Source organism: Emydura macquarii, unplaced genomic scaffold (genome assembly GCF_026122565.2).
Source record: "Emydura macquarii macquarii isolate MOO-44397 ecotype Brisbane River unplaced genomic scaffold, CSIRO-AGI_Emac_v2 contig_1876, whole genome shotgun sequence".
In the NCBI taxonomy this organism is placed as follows: Eukaryota; Metazoa; Chordata; order Testudines; family Chelidae; genus Emydura; species Emydura macquarii.
The window spans coordinates 246,849-273,021 of NW_027132013.1; the positions used below are offsets into that span (position 1 = coordinate 246,849).

Below are 26,173 nucleotides of genomic sequence, written 5' to 3' on the forward strand. Positions count from 1 at the left end.
ATCCAATGAGACTTGGATCCATAAATTGTACTCACATGAGTTGTCCCATTAATTTCAGTCAGACAATCTCCTTAACTAACCATTACATCTGCAATGGGAGCAAGTTCAGGCCCTGTTTATCTCTGTGATGGATGAAGAAAATTAGACAGTCTTAAATTAGGATGTTTTAGAGGGATGCCATTCATGCTATAAACTCTTTGAGACAGATCTTTAGCTGGTATAAACAGGCAAAGTTCCTTGGATTGATTCTGATTTACGCTTGCTATAGATAAGATCTTTTATTCTCATAATTGGAATGGATCCCATTAATGGATGCCTATAGTCCATGATGATTGTTTTCTAACAATATGATAGATAGCTAATTATAACTAGCTATAAATATTGTATTCCTGGGAACCCCATGATGAAAGCAATTTTTCCATAATGGGCTTTAGATCAGGTCCTTTGTTATTGGATTCACTTCCCTAATTTTAAAACCATTCTAACATTATAGGTTTGAAAATGCAACTCAAACCCAAATGTTAACATGTTCTTATTCTGCTTGAAAAAGAGTAAGAAGAAAAACATGCAGATGTTGTGACAAACACTAATCCATAATTAATCAGATGCATACATTGCAAATTGATGGACTTTTTAAATACAAACCTGATTTTGATCTCTCCCACTAACTTCATTAAATTCAAATTGATACACAAACTTTCACATGTGAATGTATATATGGGCAAATGTCTTTGATGATGTTGGGGTATACTAGACAAAGCACTTTGGAGATACAAAAGTGCTTTTTGGCTGATCATATCTCCTCAAAAATAGTTTGGCCTAGAATCAACAAATGTATTTAATTCTATTATTCTTCAGGTTAGGTTTTCAAAAGCACTGTATTGGCCTAACTCTTTGACCACTGTAGTCCGTGGCAAAACTCCAGTTGGCTTCACTGGATTTGAGAACCAGTTGGAGACAGTACAGGATAAATTAACTGGATGGCCATATGAAGAAGGTCTCCAGTGGGGAATAGGAGAGATTAACCACATGTGGAGATGAGAATCCATCTCAATAGAAATACTGTCTATCACAGCATGGGTTGCAAAATGAATTGTAATCCCCCAGTGTGTGTATGTATCTGTTACAACAGGAATATTCTGGGGGGAAACTCTTTTTTTTAAACTTAAACATTATTTAAAACATCATTTAGCACCTAGTGTAAACTCAGATTAGCATTTTAATTCGGTAAGGAATAGATTTAAATTAAACTGATATAAACCAGGTTTACATCAATTTAAAAGTGTCCGCACTGGGGTTAACCAAAATCAATTTTAAAATCAATTTTAGTTAAAATCAAATCACTTGGTAATGTAGACGAGGCTTAAAGGCTATTCACATAAGAACGTTTCACTAGTTTAATTTAAAAGTTCGATTTTAAAATGATTTAGTCAAACCAGCATAAAACCTTGAGCGGACATTTATATTTTGCTTTAATTTAAATCGATTAGGAATCAATTTAAGATAAATAAGCCCTTCTTATTCAGGAAATAGGAGGTTCCACACAGATATTTGCACTGGTTTGACTACAATCACTTTCAAAAACAAGATGTACTGCAACTTTCTCATGGAGACACTGACATCGCCTTAGTCTGAAGGGACTCTGGTTCTGCTTAGCAGTGGCACATTTGTAATGACGCCTGGTGCACAAACCCCTGCCTGCGCCAACCTCTTCAGTAACTGGCAGCCACTTTGACCCCAGATGTGAGAAGCCCCTTGCAACGCCGGCTGCTACCGAGCGTCAGTCGGACAAATCATTACCTAAGCAGAACTCTTCTCTACAGCCTGCCGGGCTCTTTCCTCCCCCCGCCTCTGTCTCCCCTCGGCCGGCCCCACCCACCCAGGCCGCGGCAGCAGCGGCTCCGGATCTGTAGGTGGCGCCGTGTGCCCCTGATCCCAGACCTGGGCAGGCCCTGCCGGGCTGGCTCCTCCGCGTTCTTAGGGCGGCGAGGGGTGGGATCGCCGCGTCCCCGGACTACTCGCTGCCGGAGCCGGGGACAGCGAGCGCTAGGCGGCCGGACGGAGCGGGGCCCGGCATGGGGCTCTGCCTGCCCTGCCTGGGGGGAGCCGCCGAGGACGTGGTGGAGACGCCCGACCCGGTGAGTGCGGTGCGTAGGGCACCACCGCCCCGGGGACCCACCTCCTCTCCCCCGACACGCCCTGGCCGAGCCGCGGCACCGCACTCCCGGCTCTCCTCGACCCCTCCACGCAAGAGCGGGGCAGGGAGGGATTCCCCCCCCCCCGCAGCCCGGAGCAGGCCCTCAGCGGGTGCATCCTCATTTTAGCTGCGCTTTGCTGGACGGTTTTTCCGAGCCACCAGTTTTTCCTCTTCTACTTAGGTTGCTTTTTGAAACTACCCCAAATAGAGGCGACTTTCCCTGGTGTCGTTTCCCCATCATTTCAGGATAAAATAATGCATCAGAGGCGGGGTAATTCGTTGTCACTTGCTGCTATCCTTCTCCTGCCTAAGGACTGAACATCTGTATGCTAGCCTGTAATCGACCATCATTCAGCCCCCACCTGGCGTGTAGTGAGTCGTGAGGAGTGGCTCTAGTGCCTCCCAAAAGGTGCACCACTAACCTACTCCATCCAGTGTTTACACACACACAAACACACACAGTGAGAGATCCTATTACAAGGCTGAGATTTTAAAATATTTATTTTGGGGAGGGGGGAGGAATTAAGTCCTCAATGTAGAATTAAGAATTGACTATATCCTGTAATTAAACAAATATATGGCTTGATCTTGCATGGATCTGCAGAAGCAGGCCCACAGTGCACTAGGTTTGTTTGGGTTTTTTAAAGTACATTTTGCTTTAAAGGGACATTGTCAATTTGAAAATCATATTTTTGTAAGAAAATTTTCTACTTAATTTAGGTTTTACTTGTAACTGAAAGACGTTGGTGGGCAAACATTTTTCTCTCATTTCATCTTGTCTGCTTTGTGCATTTGACAGCACTTAATATGTCAGTTCCATTCTTACTCCTGTACAGACCCTGATCCTGCAAGTCTTTGTTTGTTTCTCTTTGATTGGTAGGGAGATGGGGAGAAAAGGGAGATTATAAACAAACAGAAAATTTAAGGACTTTAAAAACAAAATCCAAACACATTTTTAAAAGTTAGTTTCAGTCAAACTGAGTATCTCTTTAAAATGTTTTAAAACATTGAAATCCCAGTTATTTATTTTATACTGTCCAAAAGTCTAGGTGCTTCAGTACAGCTGTCATATCCGCCATCTACTGCAGGATCAATACCTCAACATAGATTATGTAACCAACCAGAGAACAAAAACCATAGAGTAGGATCCCTAATAAGATTGCAACTTCTAGCATGAATTAAAATTAACACCATTTGGAGTTTCAATCTCACTCAGAGGTGTTCTCCACTTGAAGTATCTAGAGGGACCTGATTGTTGAATCAATACCCTGGTTTGGATTTAATTATTAAATAAATAAATCTGCTTCTTGAACTCTGGAATATACTGGAACCTGGTTTTAGTCAACTTGCATTCAGTGAAAATCTATTTATAGTGATAGCTCTTCTGGTTACAGTTGTTTTGTAAACTTCACTATCAGAAGTTCCATGATGTTTGTTTTAAAAATACTTATGCTTGTAATGACCTTATGAGACACGTACCTCCTTTTCATGAGGACCTTAGGGGAAACAGCAATCATACCAATATCTCATTTTTCTTATCTCCTCAAATGACAAGAACATCTTATGGACTGTCTGCCAGTTTCATCCTAGAATGTGTGTGTTTTTTTTTACGGTAAAGATGCAAGTCATCTGAAATGTGGCCTTCTAATTGATATAGCTGCATAATCCTAACTAATGTTACTCAAACACTGGAATACATCATAGCAGCAATAACACTTTACCATCTTAGTAACCAACAGCATACTGTCTTTATGTAGTTACTTTAATACTTATTTATAACAGAAAGAAGCTGCCGTTTGACTTGAGTTCAGGATCTGATTAAATAACTTTCATTGTCCACATGAATGACAAGGAAAGGACATTGAGTAGTCTATGCATTTATATTATTTAAGAAACTTTTTAAACTACTGTATTTTCATTATGTTAAACAGTCAATTTATTCTGCTCTCTCTAGTACAGTGGAATATACCTTTTTTAAATTTTCTGTAGGAAAGTAAAAGACGACAACTTGCAGAAGCTGCAGAAAAGAGGCAGATGGAGGTAACATTACATCTATTCAGAAACTTATGTAGCCACTGATTTTAATATGGAAAATACCAGAGGTCTCTTTGCCAAAATGCAGCTGAATAGCATACCTGGACTATAGGCAAGTGGAATTCATCATTGCACTTGTCTGTCATATTACTAATACTATATTTTATGGGTATTTTATATAATGACATCATGGAACATTGGCTGGGATTTTGAAAGGAGCTTAAGGTAGTTACACACCTGACTCCCATTGAAATTTAAATGGCTATGAGCGCCATTGAAAATCCCTACCATTATAAAATGTGATTGTAAATCTGGAAAGTTATTTTAAACCAAAGAAGAAGTTGATTTTTTTTTTTTTTTTTTACATTGACTACAAACACCGAAGAGATTTCAGCTGCATTTTTCAAAGATATTTAATTGTTTTGGTGGCATTTGCAAGTGTTATTTTGAGTCTTGCTACTTCTAAAAGCTCAACGTAGCTGAGTTTTGTTGGCTGTTCACTTCATTAACATGGGAGGAATTTGGGTCTCTTTCCTTATCCCAGTCAATTAAACAGTGACATTGACAAACTCTGGGCCTGAAAGGTTGGGGACTTGGGTGTTGAATCTGGGAGGTCTTAAAGTTAGGAAAATGGAGGTAGAATGTGCCTTAGAGACAGAAGTAATAATAGGAGGGTGGAAACACAGAGAAAGACTGAAGCAATATCAGTGTAGACTTACTTGTACTTTACCAGACTTTTTTTTAAACACTGCATAATATAAATTCTATATCGTGTCTTGTATGAATTTCAAATATGCAGCTGAAATGTGAAGATAATGAATGTGTGTATTGTATGAACATTGTTGGTTGTTCTCTGTATAGTTTGTTGGCCTTTACTGGTAAGGGTTTGTTTGCTCGTGTTTTAAAAGATCATGATTCTTATTTGAGTCGTGAATGAAAGCATTTTCTAAATTATTATAGGAGCATTTAAGTGATATTTAAGGGCCTTTTTATTAAACCTTTTTTGGCTTGCTTTGGAGTACATTTTAATTTAAAATCTTGTAAAACATTTAAAAGATATTTAGTACATTTACAGAGCTTCAAATCTCAAAGTACCTTCTAAATATGTATCCTTGCAAGAACTCCGTGAGGTAGGTAGATAAATACCATATACTATATAGTAGATGGTGGAAACAGACACAAACTAAAGTGCCTATTCTGCAAACATGTACCTTGGCACACGAGTAATCCCATTGATTTCAATGGTAATATTTGCATGTATAAGGCTGTGTGTGTATGTGTTTTAAATGACTGGGGACTAAGTGCCTTGCTCATAGGTGCATCAGTGAGTTGGTGTCCAAACTGGAATTAGAATTAAGGCTCCCAGCCCTGTGCTCAGACCATGCTCGTGTTTCTGTGCAAATGATATCTAATCTACTGTTCAGATCACCCTGTTTCATCTTTACTTCATATTTTATATTGTATTGACAGCTTAATGCCTCTCTTCACATTCTTAGTCGTCTATAGTCTTGACTTGTCACAACTCTCCTTTAATCAGTCACCACCACCTTGGATTTGTGCTAACAGTCTGTTCCCCTTTTCTCTCATTATAGATTATTTTCCTTGTTGCTCACATGTAGTGTCATAGCTCTAAATTATGAACTAAAAGTGCATTAAAAATTCTGTAAACTTCAACTTTCAAAATAAATAAGAGGAAAAAGAAGCTATTGTGTATAGCCTTGGTATTGTCATTTTAGAACCGTATATCTGTCCAATATAGGTACTTATATGGCTCCCATCACCATAGTATCTCATTGCCTCACAATCTTTTCATGTATATATCCTCCGAACACCCCTGTGAAATAGGGGAAAGTACTATTATCCCCATTCTACAGATGAGCAGTTGAGGTGCAAATAGACTAAGTGATTTCCCCAGGGTCACAGCAGATATTTTTGCTGGAGGAATTGAACCTTGGTTTCACACATCCTAAGCTAGGCCCCTAACACTTGGCTGTGCAGTTCTGCTGCATGTAAAATTCCCATTGACTTGTGTGTAGGATGCACATAAGGATTGTAGATCTGGAAACTAAATCTGTCATCTCGTCTCAGGCACTTATTGTAAATTGTATTGAGGTCTTTTGGCTAACATCCCTCTGTTAGCCACAGGATGCCCCGTACTTGGAGGAATACATGTGGTAAGAGAAGAAGTTGGAGCAGTGATCTTATAATAAACAACAGTTTGGGTTCTTGAATGCTGCTGACTGCCTGTACCATCCTTTCTAAGTTAAAATTCTATTGGTGAGGGCAAGAATATGGAGTTCATCAATTGGAAAAACTGCAGGATCAAAATGCATGGGGGTTTTTGAAGGGGAGGGGAAAATATTTAATTTTACAACCTGGATAGAAACTATATGCATTTTATTCATTAAATTATGCCCAGCTGGATTTGCAAATAAAATGAAATAAGAGAATATCCTACTGCAACCACTGACAAATACTGTGCAATATGGAAAAGCACCTTAAAAAGTTATGCGGCTGTATTACATAATAGTATTATTAGTTAGCATTTCAATATTGCTTCCAAATAGAAATCCCCAGAATGTAGTTGCCAAGATTTTATTTCTTTGGAAAGTAACTGAACAGCAGTGTGCTTATTTTACCCAATCTTATTTCCCTAAAGGCCTCCTCTCGGGGTGTTAAGAACCCATATTCTGTGGAGCAAAAGAAAAAGAAACAGGAAGAAATGGAAAAGCAAATTGCATCTTCAAGCTCTGGAGGAGGAGGAGGAGGACTTAGAGTAAGTTTTTTACTATTTGCTTTATGTTAAATCCTTTGAAAAATGTTTTTGTTTTTAGGTTTAACTAGCTTTACAGACAAAACTGTATTTACTAATATACATGTATTAAAGAACTATACAAAACACAGAGTAAGCACAAATAGAAAGCAGAAGTAAACTTAACATATCCCAAACTGAAGTTTCCTTCCAAATTCGCCTTAACCACTTGCACTCTCAGCTGTTATTAACAGTATCACCTTGCTCCCGGCCACTGAGGTCCATAATCTAAGAGTTCTATTTCTCCTTCTTCCTTGACCCATACATCTAGGTTGTGTGCAAATCTTCTCAGTTCTTCCTCTATAAAGTTTCTAAGATGCAACCTTCCTTTTTGTTCCCGCAGCAAAAATTTGTCCTTTCATATCCCACATTGAGTATTGCAGCTGCCTCTTCTTATGATTTCTCCAACCCCAGTGTGATCCTCCCCTCCAATCCATTCAAAATGCAACATCTAAGATCATCTTCCTTCCTGTTGTCTTACTATATCACCCCCTCTTTGAATTCTTCCACCAGGTCTCTCTCTTGTACCATAAAGCTCCAGCTATACTAGTCTTAAAGTCTCTTCACAGCTCTGTGCGTCCCCACTTATCCACTCCTGTCTCTTTATGCATTGCTGTCATCCTCTCTGCTCCACCATTAATGCTAATGTTGACTTCCCATTTGTCAAATTCTCTCTCAATCATATTCACTCCTTATTCCAGGCTGCTGCCTGCACATGGAACACTTTTACTGAACATACTTGTAAGATGGTGACCTCCTTCAGAAGCTACACTTTTTCCTCTGCTTATAAGAAATTGGCCAACTAATAATAAACAGGCAAAGGGGAGTTATGTATATTTGTGCATCTGTTGGGTTTGTTTTTTTTAAATCTACATTTTATATATACTTATTTCCCTCTCCCTTACCTTTTAATATGTTCCTGCTTTTCTTTTAAATGGTAAATTCTTTTTGGGACAAGGATAGCATCTGGAAAATTGTGCATTCTTTCATTGCACATTAAGTATGTCATTCAAATCCACCAATACTTTTGAACTATAATGAGTCACTGAATTTGCTGCTCATGCACAACTTTGTTTTATTTTTCTAGTGGCAGGTTGGATAAAGAAGTGGGGCATTTGAAAAGAAGAGGGTCAAATACTGCCAATAACTAGCCAATTTCTGCAGCTGAGTGGTACTTGTTCATTATGTGGATTTTGCTGTTTGCATATGAAGATTCCACAGTACTTTGCCATTGCAGTACGACAGAGGATAGAGATGTATGCTAAGAATGTTTTCAAACAGAAACCTCAGAATGCAAAACAAAGATGGCCAAAATTTATCATTTAAAACTCAATCTCCATTTTTTAAACTTCTCATGTTTCATATTTTTGGTGGGGTCAAGAGTGGGAGATGCACAGTTATTTAGAAATGAATCCAGTATTTAATGGTGATAGAGTGAATGTATTTTATTTCTGCTCCTGAGACTAATTTATGCACAGCTTGGATAATTTTGAGTGGGTTTTTGTTTTAGCATTTATTTAAAGTTTTGTAATTGAGCTTTTTCTGCCTCTTTGTGAAAGTTATCTTCCCTAGATATTTATAGTTAAATAAATGTGTTCTTGTCCACCTCTGCTGTACTAATTATTGGTGAATCATCTGTGAATTTAGTGCCTTTAAAAGGCTCGAGAAAATGCTTGGAAAAGATTGGCTTCTGCAAATTGAAACTGTGTCAAATGTACAGTAAAAAAAAATCACTTTGCATTATAATCCCTTTATATGTTTTTACTGAGAAAAATCTCTTATTTGGTCTTATACGTATTCTCTTTTCATTGATTCTCCACTTATGGATTTCTTTTGAGTACATAATTGTATTTATAATATGATATACATACTGAAAGTTAATGCTAATTCGCTAAGTAAATATTGTTGGCTAAATTTATTTTTTTCCACCACAAGAGGGTGGTGGTGTGCATCTGGAAATATTTAAAAAATAGAAAAGGAAAAGGCCTATTAGGTCATCTCTTGGATAGTTAATTCCTAAAAGCTTCTATACTACCTGGGTGGCTTAACTATATATAGTACAAAAATAATTGCCAACTGCCAGAATCACTCTTACTGTTCTTTTGTATCCAGGAATGTCTGTAATCCTTTTCCCAAATGTGAAACTGCTTTTGATTATTTACAGCTATCTAAACTGATGTATTAAGAACAGATTCCAAAACTAGAAGTGACCTCAGGCCACTACTGAATAGATGAGGGAATTTCGAAATTATTCTGCTGCAAAAAAATACAATTTTTATTTTCCCTGAAGGGCATGATGTTTGGCCTCTTAGTGTCCTAGTGACTCCATTTTTGACCCAGGTTAGACTCTGGAAGTGTTACTTGGATTAAATACACCATCTTTTCCCCATAAATCCAAAAGTATTATTTTAAGGCCACTCTCTTGAAAGACTTAGCTTCTGCCTTCATAATTCACAATAGCAAAGGAATTCTTAAAAATAGTATACTACTATTAGTTTAGTGACAAAAGCTGTGGCCTTCATAGAAGATACTGACACTTCACATTTACTTTGTGAGTGTGGGCATTTTCTCTCTTCACTGTTATATTCTTGGTTTACTGAATTAGACTACAATGGAAGACAAAGTTATGAAATCCACTAAAATACAGTACATGTAATAATGTAGAATGTAACTGTCTGGGATTTCTAGTAGACCGAGTATCCTACAGAGTGATTGTATTAAGACAACTTGTTGTGTCAAATTAAAGTGCCACTTTGTTTTTTTGGAGTATATGGTTTGTGCCTTTGTTGATCAGGATCTTTTTGAGGGAATCTGCGCTACGTGGAGTTAGCCTCTGTATTAATGCACTTCGTTGTGTAAGCATTGTGCTAAGCCATCAGCCAGGAGACAAATGTAAATACCAGAGTTGTACTCAAGTATGATATTGTTCTAGCTACTCGCTTTTAACTATTCTGTGACTCAGCTTTGATTTATTTCTACCATACTTAAATTTTAACAGTCCAGTCTTGTGAGAGTCAGAGTTCCTTCAGATATATTGACTTTAAAAACATTCAGAGTGTTTGGCATAATAAAAGATTAGGCTCACAGATTTGTGTGTGTGGCAAGGGGGTTATTCCTATCTTAGACAGGGTAGAGAAGAAAGTCCACAATCTATTGAGCTAGATTAGCTGCTCAAAAAACAGTGACATGGAAATCTGTTTACCCACTTGAATCTATGGTTTCAGAAAGGACTGGAGATCTTGGAAAAACTGAGCCATAAAAGAAAAAAAACATGGATTACAACACTGAGTGTACTCCAGGTAGAGTAGTCCCAGAATAACTTCATAGCCCCCATCTCCCAAAGACTCCTGCCCTTCTGGTTTTCATTGGCATAATAAATTAATGGAGTGCTTTGTACTTGTTTTTTGTGAAAAATAATAAACTCTAGAACTGTATCTGTTACCAATTTACTGTACTTAAAATAAATTGACAAAGTACATTTTTTCAGATAGGGAAATCCAGTAAAATTGAATTTAATATATACCTTATTGTGGGAGGCGGTCTTCTGTATAAGCTCTAGGAAGAACAAAAGCAGAGTTCTAGAAAATGCCTCACTCAAGTTAGTGACCATTTTGCCATTGAGTTCAAGTGATCCAGAATTTCTCCCTTTAATTTTTATAATTTATTTACTTCGTGAAATGGTATCCTTATGCCAAAATATTTGCTATTTATGGAAGCTGCCACTTCTACACTTTGTACTATGGAATGCTTTGAGTCATTATTATTGTAGCTATGAATTTTTTCCTTCAGTGATAAATGTTGTACTCTCTTCTATCGATTACATAACATTATAAGTGGATGGGTATGAATCTTCCCGGTATAAATTTAAGCCCTGATCCTGCAGTTTGATCTGTGCAGGTAGACCCTTGCAGCTGTATGGAGTTTTGCTAACTTCAGTGATACTTTAGATCTAGGGGTCCACCCATAAAAATCCAGTTGCAACGTTAAGGCCTTAAGTGTTCAGCATCATATTTTTAGGCGTGTTTGGATGCTGCAGAGTATGTCAATAGTATAGCAAGAGGCTTATCTTATATAACTTTAGGTAAGTATATGTAAACGTGTGCATATATTTTTGTTTTCCAGCCATGTAATCAAGAAATGATGTAAGTTTTCCTACTCACACTTTTAATCCATAATAATTGATTCTCCCCATTCTTGCATTTAATTTAATGGAACTGGTCAGGGAATAAGCAGTTGTTGAAGAACCCATGACACTATTTGTATGGGATCATCACACTGAGAAGAAGACACAACACCTCTCATGTCTGACATCCAACTAAGACATGTCCTGTTGAAAGGGATTTTTGCAAAACAAAATCATAACTAAGGTGTGTGACAAACAGATTTTATGAAATATTAGATATTTGCAGTTGGAAAGACTGCAGAATGAGTGCCTTAAAATGGGAATAATAATATTACTCCTTTTGCTGTCATGCTGTTTTGAGATCTACTGACATTTTAGGGAGCCCAAAGTGGGATGGTAACTGATCTCAAAGGAAAATTGGACCAATCTATATCTACAGACACTGTACTAATAATGTAAAAACAAAGAGCAAGTAGTCTTTAAATTATGTCCAAATCTAATTTAATAAAATCCTGTTGTGTGCAGAAAGCTTTTGTAATTAACTTTGTCTAATGCAGAAAGTTTTAATGGATCCTTATCTATTGTTTAATAGCACCTGTTGCTTTTACTGTTAATTTATAATGCACCATTTGTATGAATGACTACAAAAGCAGGATGAATCCTACAGCCAGATTAAACAAATTTGAAACTTCAAAGTTTATTATGTATGTTATTTATCAAATTCCTTGGGTACATTTAAACATAAGCCACAAAATTAACAATATTGTAATATGTTTTTTTAAAGGCTAGAAAAAAGAAATATAACTACTTATTCAGTCATGCTGTACATGTTCTACCACTCTTTGGCCTGAAAAGCTCTGCATTATGCAGTCTGACATTTTTCCAAATTTAAGGCCTTCACCTTATATGCCCAGAGTCAAATTCTAAGTTGTTTAGGCACATGGGCTTCTCCATGCCACTGTTAATTTACTGGAGTAAGGAGAGGCCGGTCCTTCCTTAAAAATAATTGATCCTCCTGGCCATGAAAAGCACTAGACCAGCCTTTCTCTGCTTTTGAAATTAACTAGACCAGGGCTAGGTACACGCTACAGCTTATGTCTTTGTAAGTTATGTCGCTCGGGGGTGTGAATACACCATGCTCCCCTGAGCGATGCAAGTTATACCAACCTAAGCGCTGGTGTGGACAGCGCTATGTAAGTGGGAGACACTCTCTTGCCGACACAGCTACCGCTGCTCATTGGGGGTGGCTTAATTATGCCGACAGTAGAGCTCTCTCCTATTGGCATAAAGTGGCTACATAGGAGACCTTACAACAGTGCAGGTGGAGCTGTGCCACTGTAAGATCTCTAGTGTAGATATAGTCTAAATGGGACTTTAAAGGAGCATGTGTAAGTGACTAGGGGAAAGGTGGGAACTGGGATGTCTGAGGCTTTAGTTTCAGGGTCTAGGGTGTCTGGACTGCAGAGTCCCACATCAGACAGGAGGTGGTCTGAGCCTGGAAGCGTACACTCGAGAGACCCAGAGTTTCTTATTCATGGGGATTGGGAACAAGGAACCAACTTCAGCTGCTTTACAGGAGCTTTCAAATTTGTTTAGTTCATCTCTGGACTTACATGGACTTTTCACCAAAAGCCACATTCCTGAAGACTTCTATAAAATACATTGTCCAGTCAGGATCAGTGTGCAAGCAACTTTAACCCAGAAGATTATGAAGCTTAAAAGCAGTATTTGTCTCCCCCCCCCCCAAAAAAAAAAGTTATGTATAGGGAAATCCGAGACCACTTGGATTTATATAAAATTTATAATAAGGAAGATCTGTCATCGAAGCCTGAAATTCTGATGGTCTTTCGGCAAATGTTACAGCCACAAGGGAAGGAATCTCCAGAAACAGATACAAGAGAAAGCAGGTTCTAAGAGGCTCAATAAAAACTTCCATAAGCCTTGTGGAAACTAAAAATTTCAATACCATATATTTGCAAGTTATGATTTTGACTATATATGTCCATCAAACTTTTAAAATACTGTTTTCTAAAGGATGACAAAAGACAGCTCTCCAGACTGCATCACAACCCTTAAACAGGAACATGAAAGTTGAAGCCAAGTATCCCAGTAAAATACCAAATCTATTAGACATAGAAAATTATGAAATAAGTTGTAATGGAGCAAAAGACTGGACTACTAATCATCTATTTTTAGGTTTCCCGAATTCTTAAAGTATTTCCACTTGGATTATCAGAGCAAAACAAGAATTCCCTTGTAATAATACATCTCCAAGGAGCTGGATCCTTTTCTGATGTATAAGAGTTCTCCTTAGGCAGGGGTCCAGCAAAGACTTCTCCATGGAGGTGAGTCCGTGTCCTAACAAAATATCTCTATGAAGTCCTAAACCCTGATCTCTTTCCTATCTCTAGTGCAGAGTGACCCTAACCATCAGACAAAGTCCACACATAAAAACCAAGAAAAAGTTAATGACAACCTTATTAGTAGACAAATATTTTTAAACAAACTACGCATTCCAAACAAAATACCCCTACAGGGATAAAGATTGGGTCCACGTCTGCACAGGCATGCAGAAAGAAAAGAACTGAGAGGCAGTCAAGAGGGTTTTATTTCCCTTCCTCAATTGGCAGGGAAAATGATCTTACACTGAAAACTGCAGAGGCAAAACCAAGAATATATTTTGTTTTTAAGACAAATGTACTTTAATATATCACTGAATTTTAACAAATAGAGTGGATATATTTTGTAAGATTAATGAAAATTCAGTAATAGGAGACCTCAATACAGCTATTTCCTGTTGAAGATTTTCAAAGAAATAGGGCCAGACTTTTTTTTTTTTAATTATATTTTGCAAGTTAGCTGAGTGAGAATTAGCAGGATTCTGCTAGTACATTTGTAGCTAAAATGATACATTATTTATGAGGATAAATTACAGTATCTTGTTCCAATGGCCATTTACAGTCTAATACACTTGGAGATGAAATGATAAATTTCTTACCTGATGAATTTCTTTGTTAGCAGCTTCTTTCTGAATCAATTACTTATGGGCTAATGCCACTCACCTGTGGAATTTGGAGACAATCCAGTGTTGTTGCTGGAACTTCCAGGACTAAGTTCCGCCCTTCAGCTGGCCACCAAAGAGTTTTTTTCACAGCTGTAGAAACTTTCCAGCAACCAATTATTAGTATTGACAACTTGAGAAAACATATTAAATAAACCTGAAGACAACATATGTCTAAGTCTACCTTTAGAGAACATTTTCAATTTGTATTCTTGTTATTTACTAGGTTATCAGGGTGGGTTGAATAGTGCTGGGCATTGCACAAACACAGAGGCAGTCTCTGCTCCAAAAAGCTTTCTGGTTCCCTTTGCCTCAAAAACATAATCCGTGCTGAGCTACACTCCTCTTTCAGGTATGAGCTGTAGTGATCCCAGTTTGAATGAAGAAGTCCCTGCTTCAGGAGGTCTACTGTTTTCTGCATGGCTACTTAGCATGTCTAAAAGTACTTGAGCCAGTGGAGGACTAAAAGAAGGACTTCAACTCTCTCTTTTCCTCTTTTTTTTTTGTATCCTTTATATGAACTGTCTTGAAATGCAGCAGATTCCTCTCTACCCAGGACACATTATTTCCACTGCCACAGAGAGGCCTTGACCTCTGGTTACTCCCTGATTTCAGAAGGGGTATAAAACACTCATACCTCAATCATAAGCCAGCTGCTAAAAGGAAGTAGGAGACTTCCTCTGTAAGTACAATAATTGCCCACATTGTGATTTCTTGTAACTTCCACTATGCAGCTGGTATTGGTCACTGTCACAGATGGTATGCCGGACTTAATGGACCACTCGTCTGATTCCATATACTCATAGGGCCATGTTTGTGAGATTTTTTTTTTTTTTTTTTTTTTTTAAAGACACCCCCTGACAGAAGTGTCAAAATGAACTGAAAGGATGTGTAATAAGATATCGTGTAAATTTGTTTTTTCGGGTATGCTTGCTTCCATAGGGAGTGTGCAAGGGTCTAGAATGAAAGCTTCGGGTGTATTTCATAGAACTTTTGTGTTTTCTTCCTCTTTGGGGCATAGTGCTTGCCATTCCTTCTTAAGTTTTCTCTTAACCCAACTTTGAAGTCCTGTTTACTCAGAGGGATCTTTATAACAGCCTCCTCATTTTTAAGGCATTTTTAGTTGTTTTACCTGCCAATTCATTGCCCAATGTTCCTACTCTGAAGCTATTCCTCATCCATTGTTCCTTTTCCCTCATTTTCCAACATCACTACCAACTTTTCCCTGAGTTCAAAGCATCAGCTCTCAGCATGCGCAGGCCAGGTTGTGCTCTCTTCTCCTAGCTAGCCCCTTTCGCTGCTCACTTTCTGGTTTATAATTCTATTCTAGCTCCTCCCTCAGGTGGACTTCATTTGCCATTAGGCTTTATCAATCCCTGGATCCTCTCCAGGTGCAGTATATAATGTTAATTGGCCTCTTCTGGCCCACATTAACTTGCTCAGGGCATGTGTGGGGTGGACATGCCATCACAACTAATTTTATGTCATTAAGTCTTCATATCACCTTGTTCTTGTTTTTTCTAGTACAGGGATTTTTAGCATTACATTTTGTGTATTTATTATACTAAATTATCTTCCTCCAATGCAATGACAAAAAATCACTTTTGTGCTAAAAGCAATAAGTATTAAGTAAACAAAATCTATATAAGAGAAAGAGATTTGCAACACTATATAAGAGAAAGAGAAAGAGATTGGCAACACTTATGCCAGGCAAAAGCAAGGCCCATATTAGCCTCTCCAAATTCATTCACTATTCATAACTATAAACCTAAATATAAGCTTTCTAGTTTAATTTATCATTCAACAATTCGTCTTTATATTTCAATAGCATAATTCAGCTTACTTGTATCATGCATACCATTCTAAATTAGTCATTAACCTTTATTTTAATGGAGCAGTTATGGGGAACACAATGACTTCCAATCTCAACATTTATCTTCTCCAAATGTGGGATTTCAGGAGACTTTTGCTCAAAGTTGTAGCACCACACTTGTAAATTATTAAAAGACCTTGTTAGTAATTTTACCTGTTGCATTCATGAAGGGTAATTTCTATTTTAGGGTCTTGATAATCAATTGTTCCCAAAGAGATGACTGTGTTGGATTTGATGGTGAGGGTTGAGGCCCCTGTGCAAGCTCAGCTAGTACTTTCTCTAATCTTTTCCCCAATTACTCCTCACCTGCAACAATAAGCCAATCTTTGCAGATCTTTGATTATTCAGGCTTCTCAGAGGGGTTTCAGGTTACACCAGAGCATACACCTTCTCCAGATCCACTGGGGAGGGACATTACAAGGGCGAGCTCAGAACTTTAAAATCGGGGGGGTTAGGTGCAGGGAGTGATGGGGAGGGGTGAAGACCAGTAGACCAGTTCCTCATCCCCAGTAGAATGTATGGTAAATCCAGCTTGGGCAGCATAAAGAACACACATGAATAGGTACCAGGTGGGAGAGGATACCTCCCGTAATGGTCACTAGCCATGCTGACATCAGTGGCAGCTCCAGACTCCAGGCTAAAGCACAAAAAATCTTATCTTCTCACAAAAAATCGATCATGCTGCAACTGCCTGTAGCAGGCATTTTGTAAGTGCCTTTATAGCAAAAAAGAGCTGAGTGGTTTAGATTGGTGCAGGTCTCCTTCAATGTCTGTGGTAGTTGCTGATTTATGTCCCATCGCAAACAGTTTGCATATCAATCTCGCTTTAACTTACACTAGGCGTTTGAATAAAGGTTTCTTTTATTCTCCTGTTGTAGGAGTTTGGTTTCCTGTAGTTTTCCAGTTTATTACTGCCTTCCCCAAAATAACTTACATTCAACCAAACAGAAGAAACTTTTTTTTTTAACAAACAATGGGCAGTTAAAGTTCTCCATTGACTGAAATCCTGCAACTTAGGGTATGTTTACACTGCAGTAAAACATCCACAGCAGACCTGTGTCAGTTGACTTGGGCTTGCAGGGATCAGGCTGTGGGGCTATAAAATTGCAGTATAGCTGTTCGGGCTTGGGTTAGAGCCTGGGCTGTGGGACTCCACAATGGGGGAGAGACCCAGGCTCCAGCCTGAATCTGAATGTCTACACAGCAATTTTATAGTCTTGCAACCCGAGTCCCACAAGCCCAAGTCAGCTGACGGGGCCAGCCATGGGTATTGTATTACAATGTAGACATACACTTACCAACTATTTATTTTTAAAGAATGACACTATCACTTATTTTAAAATGAAACTTTGACACAAACACTTCATTTTGAAGGGTTCTTTCCTGCGCTTAGCTCATTTGAAATCAGGTCTCTAGCTGTGTTTGGTAAGAAAATGTTTCCCTTCTGGTACACAGAATTTTTACACTTTTTGTCACCAAGGGCGTGATTCTGACAGTAGCTGAACACCCACCACTCAATGAGTGTTGCAGTTTCTTGGCTCATTTCAGGAGCAGGCCTTCACTGAGGATGACTACCTTATTACCTATTAAATAAGGATTTACTGCTAATGCAAATATTTACTCTCAATAGAAAATTCCTTGAAAATAAGTCACATGCAACTTACTGTACAAGTTATCATTTCTAAATGCAAGCAAATAATCAGATATGTTTAGTCTGTATCTAGTATATACAGACGGACAGTAGTGGAAATCTTGGGCCCATTTAAGTTAATGGTAAAGGTCTACTGGTAAAAGTGGTCTACGATTTTAAGTTGATGGTAAAGGTCTATGATTTTAATGAAGCCAGGATTTCACCCAGGGGCTTGACCCTGTCCAGTTAAATCAATTGGCATTTTGCCATTAATTTTTAATGAGAAGGGGATCCAACTCATGTTTAGGGATTCCAATTTGCAAATGTAAACTGACAACCAACAGAAAACATTGATTCTAACCAAAAAAAAAAACCAAAAAACTTGGTTAAAAAAAAAAAAAACCAAAACAAATTCAACTTCTACCCCACCTCCCAAGAATGAAAACGTTCTTTTAAAGGGATTTTTAAATGAATCCATCTCTTGTTTATTTCACCTGCTGTAAATTACGGTTTGCCTCAATTTCTGTTCCTGCTCTTCACTATTCACATTTTTGTTGCACATAGAAGTACAGTAAGGAGCTTGCTTGCTTGCTTTGTGTCTGTGATTACAGGGGGGAATCATATATTGCAAACAATAAATGAGGCAAAAAATCTTTTATGAGTATTTTAAAAAAGTTTCTGTTTATTAAATTGCTAATGAAACAACCGATTTCTGCTCAAATTTATCACCATTCAAATAATCCTATACAATGATTTTTCTAGGAAATTACAAGGCACAGAAGTCACCAAATATAAACAAGGAAAAATAGCAAAAAATAAAAAATACCCCCCCAATCCCTATATATATATTTTAGAGGCATGTGAATGATTTACAAGAATCTGAATTGCTCTAAAGAGTGCGCAATGACTAGTTTCATATTTGACCCAATTAATTGACTAACAGTAGGGTTAGACTGTGCCTTTCAGTCAGATCCAAAGTAACGCGCAGTATGAAGATGAATTGCCACAAGGGAAGCACCAGGTGGCATTCTGACTCAAGGCTCATTTACACTTAAAATGCCACAGCGATACAGTTGTGCTGCTACACCTGCACCGCTAGAGTGCTTCAATGTAGACACTACCTACGCTGACAGCAGGGATGCTCCCATGAGCATAGATAATCCACCTCCCCTGAGACACAGTAGCTAGGTTGATGGGAGAATTCTACTGTTGACCTAGCGCTGTCTACATGGGGAATTAAGCTGGCTTAACAGAGCTGCAGGGAAATCCTATCTCTGCTTCTCCTGGAGTTAGGCATCTAAGCCATTTCTTGCAAGAAACACTGATGGAGGTGGAGGTGCTGCCTATCTTATAACTTTTTGCCCAGTGATTAGATCATTCACCCAACAGGGGGGAGACCTGCATTCAGTACCCCCATCTGGCTGATGGAGATTTGAATAGGGGGATTCTCATCTCCTAGGGGCATGACCTAACCACTGGGCTATAGGATATGTGGGCATGAAATTTTGCCTGCTCTGTGGCACAGCTTGTCTCTGAATCTATTACTCACAGTCTAATGCCCCGCACCTGTGGAATTCTGTGGCTGTGCAGTGTTGTTGCTGGAGGCTCTAGGGCTAAGCTCTGTTCTTCAGTTCAAGCCACTAGATTTTCCGCTTCTGGCAGCGGAACAAATTGGCAGTTCAGTTTCTAGTCCTGACTATTTTGTTTTAAAGAGATAAGGTGGATGTATGTTTTACTGGACCAACTTCTGCTGTTGAGACACACTTTTAAGCCAGACAGTTTAAAAATCTTTATTTGTATTCATTTTCATGCAGTTGCAATTTATAATATACTTCCTCCTCTACCTTGCCTGGACTGGATAAATACCAGCAATTTAGAGAACTAAACTGAGAACCTGGTAATGTGGGTATTCCCTTGGGAGATGGGAGACCCAGAGTCCACTACCTATACCCCAATGACTAAATGTTTTAGAGTCAACAGGAGAGATTGAGGGAGTCCCACATCAGAATATTCCATAGTGGTTAGGGCACTCACCTGTGTGGGAGACGCCTCTTCAAAAATCCTTTCTCCCAAAAAGGCAGAGGTGAGCAATTGAACATGGGTCTCCCACATCCCAGGTGAGTACCCTAAGTACCGGGCTAAAAGTGTTAAGGGAGGTGGTGGTACTGCCACCACTTCCTCAGCCGAAGGACTTTTAAAGTACCCCAATCTGGTAGACATGCTGTGAGTGAGATAAGCAGGGTAACGCTTATCTACACCTATTTAGAGGATCCTGCTGGGGCATGAGATAGGCGTCCAGATGCCTGATTGAGCACATGCCCAGAGGCAGGAATTTAGATGCCTAGGGAACTTTTACAACAAAAATTTAGTCACTGGGTTAGTTTAGGCACCTAAAGACTTAGGTGGCAACCAAGTGGATTTTGTGGATTGCAGTGGTGCCTAAATATGGGATTTAGGTGTTTGAATCTGGGGCATAGGTGCCTAAATCCCTTTGTGGATCTGGGTCTTAAAGTTGACTTTGTCAGAGTAGTTTAAGGGAATACAAGCTTTTTAAGGTGGCCTTTTTAGGAAACTGTCTAGCAAATAATCTTGTTTTAAAAATTTATTGCTTAAGGGAATCTTGCAACCTGTAAAAAATAGTCAAATTTGATTTTAGTTAGTGGGAAGAAAGTGTTAGCAAATAGTTTTTCATCACTCTGCACACTCAACCTGCATATATCTTTTCCAACTAACCTAGAAAGCAGTCATGGACTCAATAACATAGGTTTTTCATACAAATATATTGTACTGGAAATGTTCTCTCTTTAAAATGAACCACATCCTTTAAGTCATTCTAAGTATACATTCACATATTTAAGAATAATGATTTGGCTAAAATTATGTCTATTTCTTATCTGATTGTAGTAATTAACCTATCAAGGATAATTTGCTATAAAGGGTACAGTACTAGAAATAAATAGTTCTACAGTTCAAAGATCTTCAAATCAGATTGCCATTTTCAGTCTGTTAAATTTTCTGAAGTCCTTTCAAAGCATGAACTAAATTTACTATACTCAAGAAGATAATTTGGACCTACATATATATAGTCCCAGTCAAATGAGAAGCTAATTTCACTTAATCTCCTTCTTGGTTTTGTAATGGGCAGCAACAACCAGGTAATTGTCTGGATTCATGTCCTTGATGGTTGGAGACTTGATCTGGATTGGAGAGGTTTTCCCATCCACCCGCGAGATCTGCAGCATTCGGCATGGGTCATGCTTCAGCAAGTACCCTGCAAAAGTCTCCCATCCTCCTCCTACACGAACCATCACATGTTTGTTGTGCAGCATCTGAAATTGCATAAAAGACAAAATATTGAAGGGCTACTATCAAGTTGAAAATCACATTTCTGTTTCAACATGTTGTGCTTATGTGCTTTCTATAATTAAAAGTAACATCTGTTAGCAGCCTGGTTTACAAGAAGAATGAGAAAAAGCAAGTAGCTTCTGGTTTGCACTGCAGGTTAGTGCAAAAAAAAAAGTGAGGGGAAGAGACAGAAAAGTAACCGCGTGTAAGAAAATGGAGAAGCACCCAGACTGGGCAGATTTTTAAATTTTGTAAAATGTTCACTACATATTTTCCTGGCTTGACTGCAGGGGGCGAAGTTGTTCTTTAGATGTTTAATGATAAGCTCCTTAGTGAAACTGGATGTTGTTTAGCTGTATTTGCTGAAAGCATATTTAGTAATGATACAGCTTTTGATGTTGTAAAAATAGGCTTCTGATATATTATGGAGAAGGGGTCCTAACTCTAGAAAGGGTCAAGTGTGGGGCAAACATCCAAAACAATTTCCTCTACTCAAAATTGTTAGATGAGATGTGGAGTTTCTTTAATAACATGAAGCTTCCTTTAGTGTCAGTGATATGATTTAGCGTTTCTGACATATACAGTAATGTGCAACAGTAATAGAAAGAATAAAGTACTGTGTGGGAGGGAGGAAAAAACTGTGGGTCTAAAATGAGGGACATCTAAAATAATGAAGGCAGCCTGAAGCTGTTATAGAGAGAGCTGAATTCAGAAATAAAATGCGAGTGAAAATACAGATGGAGGTCCCCAGGTATTATAATAATTATTATTAATTTGTATTCCTGTTGGTTCCAAATTAACCACACTATTTGTAATGCTTGTAATATGTATTCAGGAGGCCGATTAAAAAAATAAGGATGTTTGCTTGTCAGGACTCACTTCCACTATCAACTGTACTGCGAAACTTGAACACTGCCTATCCGCACTATGGCTGGTTCTAATACTAAGTTATCTGCCCCTTATTTTCATGAGCTAAGTATGTATATTTAATCTGATATACTCTTATATCTGACTTATTATTAATTATTATTATTATTACTCTGTGTGTGTATGTGTGTTTCCGCACGCATGCAATATAGGTTGCAATCAAGTATTAAGTGATGGAACGTTGCAATCTTATCTGTTAAAAGTCTTTCTTTTTCCTAACATGCAGTGAGAAATGTGATCCTCATAAAACAACCACATTTCCTACCCAAGTAAGATGTACCTTCGCTAGTGTCTTTGCCTGTTATTTCAGCTGGTAATTGCACTCTCACTTCTTTCATCTCATTTCCTACACAGCATAATAAAACAAATGCCATCTGGGAATCATAAACCAGCAAGTTCTATGACAGCGACAGCTTAATTCAGGTAATGAAAGGTGCTTTGATTAATATACTTCACAAAATACTAGACATCATTCACCTAGGGCATAAGAAATTAGAATTATGGCTTGTAAGAGCTCCACCTCAGAGAGCATACTAAAGCATGTTTACCTATTCTAGATAATGAGACTTAGATTAATAGCTGGTGTGTGTGTGTGTGTGTGTGTGTGGTTCTACATGGCTGAAATTCACCTAAGGGTCCACACTGTTTTGAAGACATAAATGGGACTTAAGTGCTGCAAAGGCTTTGTGCTGATCCTCTGCACAGGGGTAAATATTACTCCGTCATTTAAACTAGCAAACCGAATAGTGAGAAAAGGGAAGGGAAGAGGAGAGGAAGCCAAGATAATGAAGTGTTGCACTATTAATTAGTTTTTCACACTCCCCTGGCTTACAGTAACTTTTCTTTTGGGGGCATGATTCCATTTTAAAAATGGAAACCAAAGAACAAGTTGCAAGGATTTCTGAACTGTGAAAGATAGGACACGTTTAAAATGAATCAAGCTCTCAATTTGACTTAGTAGCTGCAAACAGACATTAGAACAGGTTGAAATTTTTCATTCAAAAACATTTTCAGTTAAAAATAGCCTTTTTTATAAACATTTTTCTTTTAACATTGTAAAAACTAATTTTTTTCATTTTTATAAAAACTGAAAAAAAATGATTTTTTCATTTTTTAGAGAAACAAACAAAATGCATTGAAAATTTTTGAAAGAAATAATTTCATTTGAAAATTTTCACTGGAAACACTTAACATTTTCTGATTGGCTCTAATAGAAATAGAACAATGTTTCCTTACTCCAAGCCCTGGGCAACGTTTTGGAGCTGACTCTGATCTCCCTTACATTGCTCTTACATTGGTATAACGGCATTGACTTTCCTCTGATTCACACTGATAGAAAGGGGCGCAGAATCAGATGATCTGATTTTATTCAAGTTTTTCAAATACTGTAGACATGTAAACTGTTGGAGTGGGCTACATAGTCCTGAAACAGAAATCAGTCAAACTTTATATAAATTCTGTCATACCTGAATACATTTGGAGTTTTTCTGGTTTTACAACATTGTGAGATCTGAGTCAGGCCCTTAGTGTGGATAAGATAATCACAAAAGAAACAAAAGGTTTTTCTGTAAAGTTGAAGAAACCTCAGCTCGGACTGTAACCCAGCCGTCGAGAAATGAGGTGCACAGCTCTGTCTCTTCAGAAGCTTCCTCCTGGATGAGAGCTCTCTCCTGTCAACTATGGTTACACTAAAGCATTGACAGCGGCACAGCTACACTGATGCAGATGCACTGCTGTAAATTCTTTAGTGTAGCTGCTATAAGCTGACGGGAGAAAGCTTTCTCATCAACTTAATTAATCCACCCCCAACGAGCAGAGCTAGCTATGTCCGTGGGAGAACTTCTCCCACAGACATAGCGCTATCCACACTGGTGCTTAGGTCGGTGTAAGTTATGTCGTTCAGGGAGTGGCTTGTTCACACCTTTGAGTGACACAAATTACTCTGACATAAGTGATAATGTAGATATGACCCTCTAAGACATGATCCAAAGCCTCTTGAAGTCAATGGGCTTTAGGTCTGGGTCTTAGTCCCAACCCTGGTTCATTGCACCACTCTATACTATTCTGGGAGAGAGTTAATTCCGTGTCTGCTGGTGTTCAAGTAAGGCTTCCACCCTTTGTCACACAATGGCTCTCATTTCAAAAGCAATTAGTATCTGGACTTTTGATTTTGTCATACAAGTTAGAGATGGAAAATTAGCAAAACAAATATTAGGTTCCTCCCCCTGCCAATGCAGGGTTATTCCCTAAGGTATAATTTATAGCGCTTTTTTGGTAATCTAGCTTTAAAATTTGCAAGTGATGTAGCTTCCACCACTTTCCCTTGAGACTATCCTACAGTGTAATAAAACTCATTGGTAAGTTATTTCCTGATATTCAGCCTAACAGTGCTCTACAGGGAATGGATCACTTGCTGATTACCTGTTCTGATCATTGCCTCCGAAGCACCTGGCATTGGCCACTGTCAGGGGACAGGATACTGGGCTAGATAGACCATTGGTCTGACCCAGTATGGCCGTTTTTATGTACAACCTCTTCCTGTCTTTCCCCCCTTGTTGCTTTCCCCATTTTTGTGTTTTATTATAATTTGCTATGATATAATGATACACATTTACTACCCATTCTTTCTATATATATATAAATGATGTTTTGTTGCCTCCTAAATGTGTTCATTGTTTTGCACTATATAGACCGTATTGTCATCTCATTTACACCAGTGTAAATCCAGAGTAATTTTTCTAGCTTCAAATTACTCCAGATTCAAACTGCTGTTAAGGAGTCCAGAAGCTGGCAATTTGGTAAAACAATAGATAAATGAAATAGCACACAGCATTCTTCTCATTTGAAAAAAACCCAAACAAATAAAAAACAATCTTTCCCCCACATATTACAGTTGAGGATCTGATTAATTTGTTTTTTGAGACATTATTTTTGACCTGATTCGGTGACTCTGTTGGATAAGAACTTCAAAAACAGTAAAATTTGGATCCAGCAAGTGTAAATCTTATTAATCAGATTTCAGTGTTGACATGAAGGAATTTTCATATTGCTACCAAGAGAATTAAAACTAATATGAAAAAAATATATATCATTCAATCATTTCCAGGAGACATTTAAGAATGATATAAATCTTTATTATTTGCTGTTTTCTATGAAACTTGTCTTCCACAAAATAATTGTTTTCTCCACAATTTGAATTAGTGTAGGAGAGTCTGTAGTTTAGTGGAAATATGAGAAAACAGTCTTAACAGGCAACAGCATTAGAAAGGAATATATAAATGATGTACCACTGTAATATACATTAAAGTTATCTCAAGAGGTAACATGAAATAAATGTACAGAGAAACATTTGCAGTATGAATCATGTTGACTGAACTGTCATTACATAGGACTTTGGAAATACAGTGAAGTATTCTAAAAAAGGATGTGTTTCACATAAATTAATATATAGAGCGCTTTAGGGCTTATTAAAAAGATATTGGGCTATACCCTTAACTCATGTAAATCAGCATAACTCAGTTGCCTGGAATGGAGCTATGCTGGTTTACAGGAGTGGAGGACCTGGCCCAGTATGCTATTCTGTATACTATATTACACCCATTCTTAAATACCCTCATATTTAAATTGTGCACTGTGAACCTAATCCAACTCCCATTAGAGCCAATGGAAGGAATCCCACTGACTTTAATGGGATTTGTATCAGACCCTAGATGCCAAATTCAGGAAAATTCAGTCTGGTGTAAATTGGAAACCTGTAGGCCAAATTTAGTGGTGACATAAATGGTGGTGTAAGATACGTGTTAGGCATATATTGGTCATAAAGTGCGTGGGTGCTAGTGACAGGGTAGGGTTACTTGCCCCTATCTGGCATTCAGTGGTTATGCAAAGTGAGTGAAACTTATACATTGAAAAGATGAAAGATTGTACAGCAGGAAAAACAACTAATAGTGTGTGTATTTGTATGTGGGGCGTGGTTCTAGGCTAAAGATCAATTTATTTCAACTGAATCTGGGCCACTTGATCAAATCCATTCTTCTCACAAGAGAACACAACTCTCATTTGCCATAGTTTTGCACTAGTCATCCCATTTTGAAATGCACTTAGCACTACAACTCCAATGGATATCTAGAATCATCAGCTTTTGCATAGGTAAGGAGACAAATGCTGTTGG

The 26,173-nt window shown here is 38.1% G+C and overlaps 2 protein-coding genes across 5 annotated transcripts in view; one reads left to right on the plus strand and one right to left on the minus strand.

Annotated features, from left to right (window-relative positions):
- The first annotated feature begins 1,926 nt into the window (after positions 1-1,926).
- The window catches only part of SVIP (small VCP interacting protein), an 86,648-nt gene continuing 62,401 nt past the window's right edge, over positions 1,927-26,173 (plus strand). For 3 of the 4 annotated variants that reach the window (XR_010921718.1, XM_067558173.1, XM_067558174.1), the window contains exons 1-4: positions 1,927-2,138; positions 4,187-4,237; positions 6,891-7,007; positions 22,357-22,425. Coding sequence is in view for 3 of the 4 variants with exons in the window: in XM_067558173.1 (XP_067414274.1) it covers positions 2,076-2,138; positions 4,187-4,237; positions 6,891-7,007; positions 22,357-22,389 (264 nt within the window). In the remaining variant the exon portion in view is untranslated. Of the gene's footprint in view, positions 2,139-4,186; positions 4,238-6,890; positions 7,008-8,130; positions 9,810-22,356; positions 22,426-26,173 lie in introns of those variants that run through there. The other variant, XM_067558175.1, reaches the window with a different exon arrangement.
- Positions 20,607-26,173, minus strand: part of GAS2 (growth arrest specific 2) — a 129,777-nt gene continuing 124,210 nt past the window's right edge. Inside the window, exon 8 of the mRNA XM_067558172.1 lies at positions 20,607-21,059. Within this exon, the coding sequence (XP_067414273.1) occupies positions 20,841-21,059 (219 nt within the window). The 3' untranslated portion in view covers positions 20,607-20,840. The remainder of the gene's footprint in view (positions 21,060-26,173) is intronic.